The sequence below is a fragment of the Mastacembelus armatus genome, chromosome 13 (genome assembly GCF_900324485.2).
Source record: "Mastacembelus armatus chromosome 13, fMasArm1.2, whole genome shotgun sequence".
NCBI classification, from domain to species: Eukaryota; Metazoa; Chordata; class Actinopteri; order Synbranchiformes; family Mastacembelidae; genus Mastacembelus; species Mastacembelus armatus.
In genome coordinates this window covers 20,421,835-20,435,227 of record NC_046645.1, presented here as the reverse complement: position 1 = coordinate 20,435,227, position 13,393 = coordinate 20,421,835, and the positions used below count along the sequence as shown (strand labels likewise).

At 39.5% G+C, this 13,393-nt stretch overlaps 1 protein-coding gene across 2 annotated transcripts in view; it reads right to left on the bottom strand.

The window, feature by feature from the left end:
* The window catches only part of nbeab (neurobeachin b), a 178,540-nt gene that overhangs the window by 113,979 nt on the left and 51,168 nt on the right, over positions 1–13,393 (bottom strand). For both annotated transcript variants that reach the window (XM_026295919.2, XM_026295910.2), the window contains exons 9-13: positions 9,899–10,096; positions 9,660–9,793; positions 7,844–7,952; positions 6,534–6,686; positions 5,058–5,226 (exon numbers count right to left, since the gene is read on the bottom strand). In XM_026295919.2, coding sequence (XP_026151704.1) covers positions 5,058–5,226; positions 6,534–6,686; positions 7,844–7,952; positions 9,660–9,793; positions 9,899–10,096 — 763 coding nt within the window. The remainder of the gene's footprint in view (positions 1–5,057; positions 5,227–6,533; positions 6,687–7,843; positions 7,953–9,659; positions 9,794–9,898; positions 10,097–13,393) is intronic.

Sequence of the window (13,393 nt, the reverse complement as noted above, 5' to 3'; positions counted from 1 at the left end):
TGTACAAGTTTGAAAAGGGGACAATGTCATGATGATGAGAATGACGACACACATCTGACAATGACAAGACTCCCTGAGGTTGCAAGAGAGCAGCACATGCCTCTGCATCCCAACATTGATGAATAGAGTGAGAGAGGAAAACCCAGTGCAGGGACAGACCCTGACATAGAAGAGATGATAAGAACATTATTACCACCGCCACTGCATCCAAGTTATTCATAGCCAATTACAGTATGCTCAGCGGCTCTGTATTTCCTGCATCCCAATGGCTCGAGCAGAAAGAGGTGACTTTAAAAACAATATATGGACATGTGAATAATGCAAGAACCTTACTTCAGTGTATGAGTAATGATAAGGTATGCATCTTGTATACTGCCAACTTTAAATAGAAAACTATATTTTATTCTTTGAATGCTTAGAATAAACAAGATGCTGATATCATTCTAATTCAACAATATTTTTAATCACAGCAACATGATTGGTTTCCAGACCTTTTGTCAAGTTGTACCTAATGTATGCATTGTCGACTTTAACCTTACCTATTCAGAGCATCTGATGTATGCTGACTCTCAACTATAATCAATAAACTTAAAGACACACACAAAACTGAGGGAATAAACATTAAAAGTTAATGGGTAAGGTTCACATCTTACTCTCAACTTTTCTAATACACCACATAACATCTATTTACTTCAGTGGATTTCCCAGGTGTGTGTAAATCTGAATCAAGGCAGTGTTGAAAGGAGAGCATGCCAAACCTTTCCCGACTTCCATGTAATGAGTAGTTTGTATCTAATGTGAAATTAATTCATCAGAATGAAGGCTCACTCAAAAATCAATTGGACCACAAGCCCTGATCAGATTATTTCTATTGAAGCACCTCTACGTGTCTGACATTTGTGATTTGTCCTATAATGAAAACACAACCATCTTGACTTGAACATGGTGATTGGCCAAGAAGATTTTCTGCCCATCTCATTATTCATTATTTAGTAAAACAGAGGCAGAACAGACACAGAGACAAGAGGAGAGTGACAGAGATTAAGATAGATTACCCGTATGTTTTGGCTTGTGGGTACATGTCACTGGCTGAGGAGAGTTAAGCCATGAAACGATTATGCCTCTGGATACCTGCAGTGATTCTGTGTGTGACCAAATGATACATGACTTTAATGTGATCGTACTCTCTATTAAGACCTGAGGAAAAAAAAGGGGGGCACTGCCAGAAAAAGAGTGAGTTGCTGGAGGAGCTCTGCTTTAGACTTCCTCTCTGTGTCCTATAATTGAGTACTTCATTACCTGCTTGGCTGTCTCCCTCTTCGTATGTGCTTTTGTTTGGTCATTTCTCAGTTTAGAAAGAGAGAAATAATGACCTGCCAAATCAAACACAATAGAATCAGACCCACTCTGAAAATTACCAAGAGAAGATGGTGATCCGTTCAAGATATGGATTCTCCAGAAACTCTGACATTTTCTAAGACCATTATTCTACCTATCATTATTCTATCAATCAGTACCAGAGACTGTAGACCATATATACATTTATATTTGAATTGTATAATCCTATACATTTAGAGAAGGCCTCACGAGAAAGCTCTAAAGGAAAGTGATTAACAATTATGGTTATATTTGAACATGCACACTACAGTATCAAAAGGCAACTGTCAGTGTGCATGTCATCAGGTCACTTCATCACACCCTTGCAAAAAATTATTTTTTGTGAGTTTTGTTGACCAACGATTTTTAGATTGCATGTTTTTTAGCTATTTATAGATGATTTTGATTTCAAACAACCCAAAGGTGGCAATCTGCTGTCACTTTTCTGGCAGTGAATCATAGCCTCAGACATTGTAATGATTCTCCTGCCAGTCACTTCACAATTGGCTGAAAATACCTAAACATGTACAGAATAGAACTACTTCTTAAAAACTGATACAAATCTGAATCATTTTGCATGAGAGATCCTACATGGCCTACACCTACATAGCACACTGATAGTAGTTATACCATTTTTTATTTACCTATAGAGTGCAGAAACCAGAGTGAGTACAGTGTAGAATGGTATGATTTTGATGTTTTTTGCTATTTGTGTTGACATCTCTGAAAACAAATCAGAAGAGCTGGGTCTTGTGATGCTCCTATACAAAGCAGAAATATAGAAATATATACAGTGACTGAGGCTAGAGATCTTCTAAACGAGTGATTTTGAAATCAAAATGTATTATTCAACAGTGCTAAAAGCAATAAAACCTACCTAGGGTGCCAAATATAGTCAGAAAAGTTGCTTTGATGCACAAGCTTAATATAGATTGTTGTCCTAGAAGATAAACTAGTTTGGTTGTGTTTTCATCACTTACAGTGGGTACGGAAAGTATTCAGACCCCTTTAAATTTTTCACTCTTTGTGTCATTGCAGCCATTTGCCAAAATCAAAAAAGTTCATTTTATTTCTCATTAATGTACACTCAGCACCCCATCTTGACAGAAAAAAACAGAAATGTAGAAATTTTTGCAAATTTATTAAAAAAGAAAAACTGAAATATCACATGGTCATAAGTATTCAGACCCTTTGCAGTGACACTCATATTTAACTCTCATGCTGTCCATTTCTTCTGATCCTCCTTGAGATGGTTCTGCTCCTTCATTGGAGTCCAGCTGTGTTTAATTAAACTGATTGGACTTGATTAGGAAAGGCACACACCTGTCTATATAAGACCTTACAGCTCACAGTGCATGTCAGAGCAAATGAGAATCATGAGGTCGAAGGAACTGCCCAAGGAGCTCAGAGACAGAATTGTGGCAAGGCACAGATCTGGCCAAGGTTACAAAAGAATTTCTGCAGCACTCAAGGTTCCTAAGAGCACAGTGGCCTCCATAATCCTCAAATGGAAAAAGTTTGGGACGACCAGAACTCTTCCTAGACCTGGCCGTCCAGCCAAACTGAGCAATCGTGGGAGAAGAGTCTTGGTGAGAGAGGTAAAGAAGAACCCAAAGATCACTGTGGCTGAGCTCCAGAGATGCTGTAGGGAGATGGGAGAAAGTTTCACAAAGTCAACTATCACTGCAGCCCTCCACCAGTCGGGGCTTTATGGGAGAGTGGCCCGACGGAAGCATCTCCTCAGTGCAAGACCCATGAAAGCCTGCATAGAGTTTGCCAAAAAACACATGAAGGACTCCAAGACTGAGAAATAAGATTGTCTGGTCTGATGAGACCAAGATTGAACTTTTTGGCGTTAATTCTAAGCGATATGTGTGGAGAAAACCAGGCACTGCTCATCACCTGCCCAATACAATCCCTACAGTGAAACATGGTGGTGGGAGCATCATGTTGTGGGGGTGTTTTTCAGCTGCAGGGACAGGACGACTGGTTGCAATTGAAGGAAAGATGAATGCGGCCAAGTACAGAGATATCCTGGAAGAAAACCTCTTCCACAGTGCTCAGGACCTCAGACTGGGCCGAAGGTTCATCTTTCAACAGGACAATGACCCTAAGCACACAGCTAAAATAACAAAGCAGTGGCTTCGGAACAACTCTGTGACCGTTCTTGACTGGCCCAGTCAGAGCCCTGACCTAAACCCAATTGAGCATCTCTGGAGAGACCTGAAAATGGCTGTCCACCAACGTTCACCATCCAACCTGACAGAACTGGAGAGGATCTGCAAGGAAGAATGGCAGAGGATCCCCAAATCCAGGTGTGAAAAAGTTGTTGCATCATTCCCAAGAAGACTCATGGCTGTACTAGCTCAAAAGGGTGCTTCTACTCAATACTGAGCACAGGGTCTGAATACTTATGACCATGTGATATTTCAGTTTTTCTTTTTTAATAAATTTGCAAAAATTTCTACATTTCTGTTTTTTTCTGTCAAGATGGGGTGCTGAGTGTACATTAATGAGAAATAAAATGAACTTTTTTGATTTTGGCAAATGGCTGCAATGACACAAAAAGTAAAAAATTTAAAGGGGTCTGAATACTTTCCGTACCCACTGTATTAAGTATAGGAGACATGACGTGATATAAGTGTATAAGATAAGGTACAAGTCAAAATCAAGAAAAGTAAGATTGAGGGGGCCGTGCACTGACCAAGATATTATTAAATATATACTTGTGCCAATATTTTCCCAGCTAAACTCAGTCTAGAAGCCCCTTCCACTATTAGTAGGAAGTCAGTTATGATTGTTCTCAGCCCTACCAGATCAACAATATAGGCTGTGTGTGTGTAGGTGTGTCAATGTGTTATATACTATAGGCTATATAGACTACAATGCTGCAATATTAGCAAACTCTGACAATGGCTGTATGAATTTGTTTCATCATGCAGGTTAATAAATGTTGCGCTCACATATGGAAGAAATTGTCAAAGCTGGCAGAGGCACTATATTAAAATATTTTTATTATATTTCAGAATACAGGCTATAACCGTCACAAAAAGATTTTCATTAGGCCTTGGTGCACCTTAAACGGAGCTATCAGAACTGTTATAAAATGACCCCTATACTATGACAGACAGTTTCAGAAAAGAATAATGGAGACCAACAAGGAAATGACACTTCAAGGACACTTTCACTTCCAGCACATCCTGCTTGGTGACATACTGTTGTTTCATAGACTGAGGATGCCAGTCATACAACTGGCCCAGGTTTCAGAGAACTAACACCCACACCAAATACCCTTGTGGGATGACAGTATTGATGTGGTGTGTCTGCCTCACTGCCATCTCCAGCGATGGCTACGGGCCTAACAGCTGACAGGCAAGTGCTTCCATGTGGAGATGAGTCATTTCAAATGTGGGGGTGCTGTTGCCATTTGAGCAAGACCCTTTGATAGCAGGCTTGTGACTGCACACAGTGATTGAGTATGGTTTACTCCGAATGATTTTCTTTGCAAAACACTGAGCTTCACTTGGATTGGCCTTCAGATAGATGGGAAACAGTTTATATTAACAATCTAAATCAAGTCAAATTAAATAACATTTCTCAGAAAAAAAACAAGCAAACTTAGCTTTAACCTAAAAAAAAAACAAAAAAAAACAAAAAAAACAAATGCTAAATATGCTCACCAAGACCCTTTGGCATGATCCCACTGCTGTCTGCAGGATTCACAGCCCAGTAGTAGTACTTCAGTGTATGCATGACCTGAAGCACTGTGCCCACACGACGTATTGTACTGTAGATGGTTGCTGTACCAATGAACTCAGCAGACAGGTATGTGTACAGAGAGAGCTGTACCTGGAATGGGAACACACACATATAAAAGTATTCATGTTATTAATTGCATAGTATTGTAAGTATGAGTATATACAATGAAGGTGAACCTTATACTGTACCTTTTTAGATAAAACAAGACGTTTTACTGTGGTTGATTACAAGCACTTAGCCTATTATCATGGCAGGTGTATGGTAGTTATGGCCACTGACCCTATATGACTTGGTTTCATAATCGTCACAGTGACTCTCTGTTCAGTAATGATTAGCATGACTGCTGTAATTAGCAACAGAGCTGCCGTGACAAGAATCCTAATCCCAACAGTCATTCCAGCACTAAATACCAAGGTCTTTTTCCCATATGTCATAAATTAAAGAATATTAAACTAGTCAAATGTGAGTTACGATGAAAGAAGGCACTGTGGTTATGATGTGAACATGATGTGATATGGTTTGAGATTGCTGAAATGAAGCACTGAAAATAACAAAACACAATTTGCTGGTAATGTAATTTCAGAACAGAAAAGTAAAATGCACTCACAAAATCTTATTTGTCTCAGAGGACAAGGCCAGTGGGCCCATCTAATTAATGCGTATTGCATGGTGCCATCATTCACACAGCTGGCTCTCTGTCTCCTGTGCAGCTTGAGGATGGAGACAGGAAATGTGGACTTTGTGCTATGTCTTAAGAGAAGGGGCCAGTGTAGCTCTCTGTCCCAAAGTATCTAAAAGTGATCCAACACACTTCATTACCTCATTGTTCCACTCATTTTTTCCTGCCACTTTTCCTATGCTCTATTTTGGAATGAGCGACACTGGCAAGCCTCCAATCACTTTTGTAATTATTTTCTACTTTTATTTATTCATGGTTTGGTCCCACCAGCAACATTCCTGAGGTAAATGTATTTGCCACACAAACTAAGCTTCTCTAACACCTCATCCTGTTTTTGCATGGGTCATTATTTAAAAACTAGGGGAAGACACTCAAACTCAACATTTCAAAAGTGTGATTAGGTTAAGGATCTAAATGTTTTATAAGGATTAAATATTGTAACATTAAAGAATCCCTTCTTCAATTGACTTAATTCTTTGCAGGCACCTGGCAACTGTTTGGTAAATGTCAGCTGAATCTATACAAAATAGTCACCTGTATTTCCTATGTAACACATGTTAGGATTTGAATTTTAGCTCTAGTGTTAAAAAAAGTAATAATCGTGCAAAGCATATCTAAAACCTTCTGTGGTAAAAAGCTCTTCATGTGCATCCACTACAGTCTGATCTCATGCAACGACACCTGTCCTTCATGGGCTGAGTTACATGCAGGAACTCACCTTGGCAGGGGTGTGGATCCAGATGGCAGCATTGAAGAGGATGTGGTCACAAAGCTGCTTCAGCAATGGTGCCCCATGTGTCAAACCATCCAGATACTTTGCAAAGGAGAGGAATTGCTCTAATACAGCTCTGGTGATGTGTACACGTGATGACTGTAGGAATGTCACATAAAACAAATCATCATCTTTCCATGCCTGTTCTGCTGTTAGCATGTATCCTCCCTAATACTGATTGCATCATGGAGTGCATTAAGACAGGTACTAAGGTAAATGGCTCTGTGCAAATAGAAAACAAAACTAAATACTGCAAAGAAGAGAGCGGTAACTGTATTAGCTAAGTTAGAGGATCACTGTGTTTTGTGTATTCTACCTATGTACTGTGCAGCAGTCTAGCTTGTTGGTATGTGATAAATTGTGTCATGTTGTCCTAGTGCTGAACCTAAAAAAAAATGTTTGACCAAAATCAGAGTATACTGTAGATGCTTGACTTTGCAGAGAATTTCACTTTGACCAGTACCCATTACTGCTCCTGTCGGGCACGTGTTTTTTGCCGAGGTGGGGACTTGGTGAGGGCAGGAAAGAGGAAAAAATGAAGGCACAGGGAGAGGGGAAGGTGTGGCATAGACAGATCATGAACAGATGGTGCGATACGTGAAAGTGTGAAACCTGGCAGCGGGAAGAAAGAAAGAAAAAAAAAAAAACTGCAGCTCTCAGGTGCCGACTCTGTCTGGCTGTTAGTTAACAGCAGCTGAAGCCAGCAGGCAGGCAAGTCACTGAGTGACAAAGTGGAGTCATTTCTCAAAACCCCAAAAGAGTCAGCACTCTGGGGAGGCCAGCAAGCTGCTAGATCTGCATCACAAAATGGGTAAATAAAGACTGCTGCAGAAAGAGGTATAAACCAAGGAGGGAAAGTGGAAGAGAAGTTGTCTGATGGTGTTCTTTTTCTCACTCTGTTTGGTTCAAAGACACAGTCAGGACTCTGCTACAGGCAATGGAAGATCAGACCATCACCACTGGATGGAGTAATCATACCAGATGCAGTGCACCATGAGAGTGGGGACAGCAATTTACATTTAAAACCACACGGCTTTTCCAGTGAACAAACATGCATGTCAGGGTATGAATTCTCATTTAATTTAATCAAGAAGGAAAATGAAGAGGCATATACATTTTGCAAATAACTGTACAAAGTGGAGATTAAATGTATTATTAGGTGCAAATAAAACTGTTTTTGTGTAGTGCTGAGTGAGTGCAGTGAAATCAGTTAATTTGGGAACAGCCAGTTCCTGGGAAGAGATGTATCCACCCACCTTCTCTAGCAGGTATCCAATCACCAAAAAACCTTTTCCTCCTAGCATCTGCTCCTGCATGGCCACAGAGCTCTTAAGCAGCTCAACCAGAAAGGCCAGGAGAGTGGCACTGCAAAACAAGGAGATACAGCATCTCACGCAGAGATAAAATGCCCGTCTATTAATATACTCATCAGGTGGTGAAGAAGTTATTCTATAAACTACAAAAGCATGAGGAGAGATAGAAGGCAGAGTGAAAAAACAAGGTAATTTTCAAAGGAAGTTTGCAATCAGCTAGGAACCCTAGCTGACCACTTTCATCTCTCTTCAATTCAGAAGAAAAGGTTGGCTCACTGTGCTCTCTAGACACAAAGTGGTCTGGGAGTGAGTTATAACAGGGTGTGTATGTATGTGTATTTGATTTGCAGGGAGGTTGAAATGGGCAACTCAGTACATTGAAGGCAATTTTTTTTTCCTTAGTTGAAGCCTCTGGCTGAGTGACAATGGTGCTCGGTGACACTTCTTAATCGGCTTTCCCTCACATCCTCTAGTGGACTTTCCTTTAGCGCAACAATCACAAGGACACAATCATTCCTGTGCAGGCTTGTCCATAGCACATGCATACAAGTGAATGTTAACTTCACCCTGCTGTGTGTCTTCTCCGTTTGTACTTGCACCTCTCTCGCTACTGCTTCAGCTTTTCTATAACTGAGCAAGAGGGAACACATATAAAGGACTGGGTGAATGTCAACTCTGTGTGCTCTTGGTTTAGCCTCTGATCCTATGCTACAAACGCAGCTTCCTTCTGCTCTTCCTTGGCAGAGCAGTAGTGACTGGTGTTACCAGAACTGCTTGGAATCCAATGTGCCACAATGTAACATGAACAGAGATGTTTATTCAAATTGTTTTTTTGTTCCATTGCTGTTTGAGGATACAGTTGAAAACAGACACAGCAGATCCACAGTCATTGTAGAAAGTTAATTGTTGCAGAAACTTTAAACACCTGGGCCCAGCAGGCTTTAGAAGGACTCTAAAAGCTAAGGCAGGGACAAAGAGCAAGTGTTGCAGAGAGTTACATAATGTAAGGGAAAGACCCTCAACATGCAGACAGAGAGAAAGAAGGAGAGAGCAGAGATGAGAGGAAACTACAGAGGCAGAGAGCGATGGGCATTAGGGGTTTGTGCCGCTGTGTGGCCACTCCTGCATCTAGTCATACTGCTGTGACTCAACTAACACAGGATTAGAGCACAGCTCAGTCTCCATTCCAGGGCACAGCGGAGAAGCTTTAGACTGGCCAGCTCATGATGATGGGAGAGTCTAAACCAGAAAGTAGAGATGATAATGAAAACTCCACTACAGTTTAACCAAAGCTGGTATCATAAGAAGGCAATGGTGTATAAAAAAATCCCCAAAATCCGGGTGTAATAATCACTCATATAACCACAATGTTTGCTTGAAAAATAATTTCCGGACGTTAAGATCGCCAACATGCTATGTATCATGCATGACATCAGCAGAGAGCCCACTCATCATACACAACTGTATTCTGTGTCTGGCTGCATTTAACAAAGCACCTGCTCACTGCTGTTTTTGTAGCATTCTCACTTCCTGTGCTCTGTTTTTTTAATCACTTCAGCCTTTTCCTCTTGTTCTGTCACAAACAGCCTCATACACAAGTCTAACAGTGTTTAGGATTACAGGATCAAAAAATAATAATAATATTTGCAATAATGCCAAACTGAGCATTCATCACAACTAATGCATAATGTCTAAGGTATTCACTTAGACATCCAAAAGTAAAATTGTCATGTACAGTAACAATATTTCTACTTCTTACCACACGGACGTTTCCACCTGGCTGTCATTCAGCTGATGGTAGTCCAGCTGAGCAAAAAGTGGAAAAAGCACCTGGATACCACCAATGGAGTGGATGGCACTGTGAATGGAGTGAGTCACTGTGGCTTTCACATCCTGTGAGGATAATACAAAAACACACAACTTTATAACAGCATTTTAAAACAAAGCAACAGTAGTATATACATACAGATTAAGAGCCAGCGTTAAATAAAATCTGACCTGTAGCATAAGGGCATGGGGAGAGTGCACAAAAATGGAGACATTTTCTTTAGGCAAGGACTCCAGGCAGAGCTGTGCATCAGTGGCTTTGGCATTATAGGTGAATGCGATGGAGCTTGCCAGCTTGCCATCATACAACACTTGCTTGTGATGCTCTGCTAAATGGATGTCACTCTCTGACTTGAACTTAAATGTGCTCTGGAAGAGAAGAAAAAAAGAGGGCAAATTATGGAGCAATAAAGAAACGGGTCAGGAGAGTGAATGAAAGATTGAGTCGCTCTTTCGTGCACATGCACCCGATCACTGTCTCTTGGGTGTTATCTTTTAATTATAACGTGATTAAAGAATTTTCATTTAAGAATGAAAAATGAAAGGAGGATTTTTTTTAAAATATTTGTAGAGGTCAGGATCTTCACTCACTGTTAACATAATAGCTATGTTTACATAGTTTATGACTAGATAAATAGGTAATTTGTTTTAATTTGTTCAAGCTGAAGCCTTTATTGTAGGATTTGGCTGTGTGGGAAAAGACCATCTTCAAGTTCTACTGCAGAGCACAATGTTTAGATAAACAGCAGATGATAAGGAGGATCAAAGTTGCTTTGATTCCACAGGTGATTGTCTTAATTTAACTCAGCCACGTATGCATGTCTGTTTGAAACAATTTCAAGCCAAGCACGGTCACTGCTGAATTCTCAAAACAATATGCTGAAATGGAGAAAGGCTGCAGAGAAAGAGCACTGATTTATTTAGAACACATGAAATATTTTACAGTTTAATTTAACAATTTAATTTGCACTGAGACATTCATCTATAACCCTTACAGCAATTTTTATGTATGCTTTTGCTTTTAAGTCTCATGAATATCAAATGAAATCCACTAGTGACCTGTTAATTACAATGATGAATCCATTATTTCTTTTATAATCCTGTCTTATATGTTTTTAATTTTAGCACTGGAATTTTATTATGCTTTCACTAACGTGTCTCAAGACATTCTCATACGAGATCCATCAGGAAAGTGGCTCAGCAAAATATTTAATATAGCTAAAATAACAAATAATACTGATAAAAGACTAGATTTAATTTATTCAATTTGTTGACAGATTAGCTGAATTAATCTGTCACTGTGTGAATTGAGTTTGCTCAATGAGGAAATCAATTCCTCTGATCAGAGTGGTTGAATTATTAATTAATAAGGAATGTTTTTCCTTCCCTCTCTGACTCCTGGGCACTGAGCGGATGGTGATAAGATAAAGTGAAGCTGAACAGAACAGAACAGACCAGAACAGAAGTAACAGGGAGAAAACAACCATCTGGTCCCAGAAAGACTGTAGAGAAATGCAGTATGTTATGCAACACAAGCAAACAGGGTTCAGGAACCTGCCTAAATCTGATGCAGGTTTCAATTGTACAATGACTGTGTGTTTGATTCTGAATACCTCTGAAGTGCAGAATTATAAGCAGACGAAAAATAACTCAATGTGTTTGATTTTGTTCTGTGTATTGCATGACTGCTACAAATAAGGAACAACACTACATTTAAATTTGTTTGTATAGAAACAGTATCAATTTTTAATATAACAAGTTTTCTGAACGTAGAACTTCATCCTCTGGGATCCAGGCAAGTTGATTCTATTTCCAGACAAAATCAATTGAAACCCTTGTATATTGACTGGCACTATATCAGGTGCCGGGCAGTATTATTCTAGCTAGAGTTTTACAGTAAAGCTGCAGAAAGATAGAGGACTGGGCCACAGAAATTCAGTGGCACATCTCTTTTCACTCAGATGATAAAAAAGCATTAGTGGTACTCTGTTCATCTACCATGATTCACACAGGTCCACACAGGAGTATGTGTCTCATCATGTAGCCTCTAACACCCCTTAAATGTTCCTACTCATGGAAGCCAAGTTACAGTGCAAGAAATAACAAAATGCAGTGCCCTGCACTTTAGTCTGAGTCCTGCTGCAGTGTGAAAGTAATGCTCTCATGGGTTTTGGCTAACAATCCCTGTAGCGTGACAGCATCATTTCACAGGCCAGCCAGTCAAATAAAAGAATTAATGATTCCCTCTGTCCTCTCTTCTCTGAAAGGTAAGTTTAACCTTAATCCAATAGCTATAGATATTTAAAATTAGTCATATTTAAACGTTTTATTATCACTGTCAATATGCTACAAGTATGTTTGCAGTACTATTTTTTTTTTTTTTAATGTTAGTCAACAGAATGTTTTGCTAATTGCAATACAGCTAATTTTAAACAGGTTACCCATTCTCTCACTACACTGTCTTGAATGAAGAAAGTCTTCTTCATGTGAGTAGGACTTTCTGCCAAACGTGTATTTTGATTCAAATGAAAACAGCATTTATATTTTTCTATTCTAGGGCCTTGTGGGACTGTACACTTTCTTGTCATAACTGAGAAAGTTGTTGCTCCATTGACAGCTTGGACACATTTACAGGCAGGTAGACTTACTACAAACAGGCTTACATTTGCAGGTATATGTGTAGACTTGCACAGCATCTCTGATAGCTTTGACATTTATGAGTTTGTCCTGTAATGTTCTCCATCAGCTATTTCATTACATTCATTACATGGTCCGTACACAGTGATTAAATTTGTCTTCCCTTACAAGGGAGAACCAGGATTGTGCAGGACCCTCAGTCCCCTCTATAGCAATCTGTGGTGGATACTGCAGAGCAGTGTTGCCACAGATTCAATGGGCTGATCTGCCTCATGTAGAATGTAGAATATGGTAGTGATGATAGAGGACAAAGACAAAAACATCCAAGTGCCTCATATGAGAAGACATAAAGTCAAGTTGTTTTGACCAGTCAACTTGGCGACTAATATGTTGTGTTCAGTAAAGCTGTCATTGAATATTGCTGCCACAGATCATACTTTAGAAATTCAGACCTGACTTTTCCCAGAGCTGTAAAGCAATAAGATTAAATGAGATTATCCAGATTAAACTCAAAAAGAGGACTTGTTAAAACTTCTCTGCTGAGTTGTGGGTAGTTGTATTGGATAGTACCTATATTCTTCACCCCATGTACACAGAAATGCAAGGCAATTCCATTGTATGAATACTCCAGCCCACAATTGCTGAGGCTTTCACCAGGCTTAAGAACATTGTTACAACTGAAGTGATGAATAACCGTATATGACAGTCAGCTGTTCTCTGCCTCTGTAAACCCACCACTGTCCCTTGATGTTATCTGTGGCTGGTAATGTTTAAAGTCATTCATAGAAATGTCAATATACAGTAGAAGTTGTTTGATAGTTTAAATGCAATAACCAGAAGTCAATTTCAGTTCAGAGTGTAATTTCACATACAGCAATATAAAAAAGTCCAGGGAACAGATTCTTCTAACAGGTCTGTTGGGTTTACAACCATAAATCATAATATGCAGTAGAAGTAGTAGCCCTAGGCAGCAATAATATCTGCATTTCATAACTGGAAAAGTTATAGTTACATTCAATACACTATGAG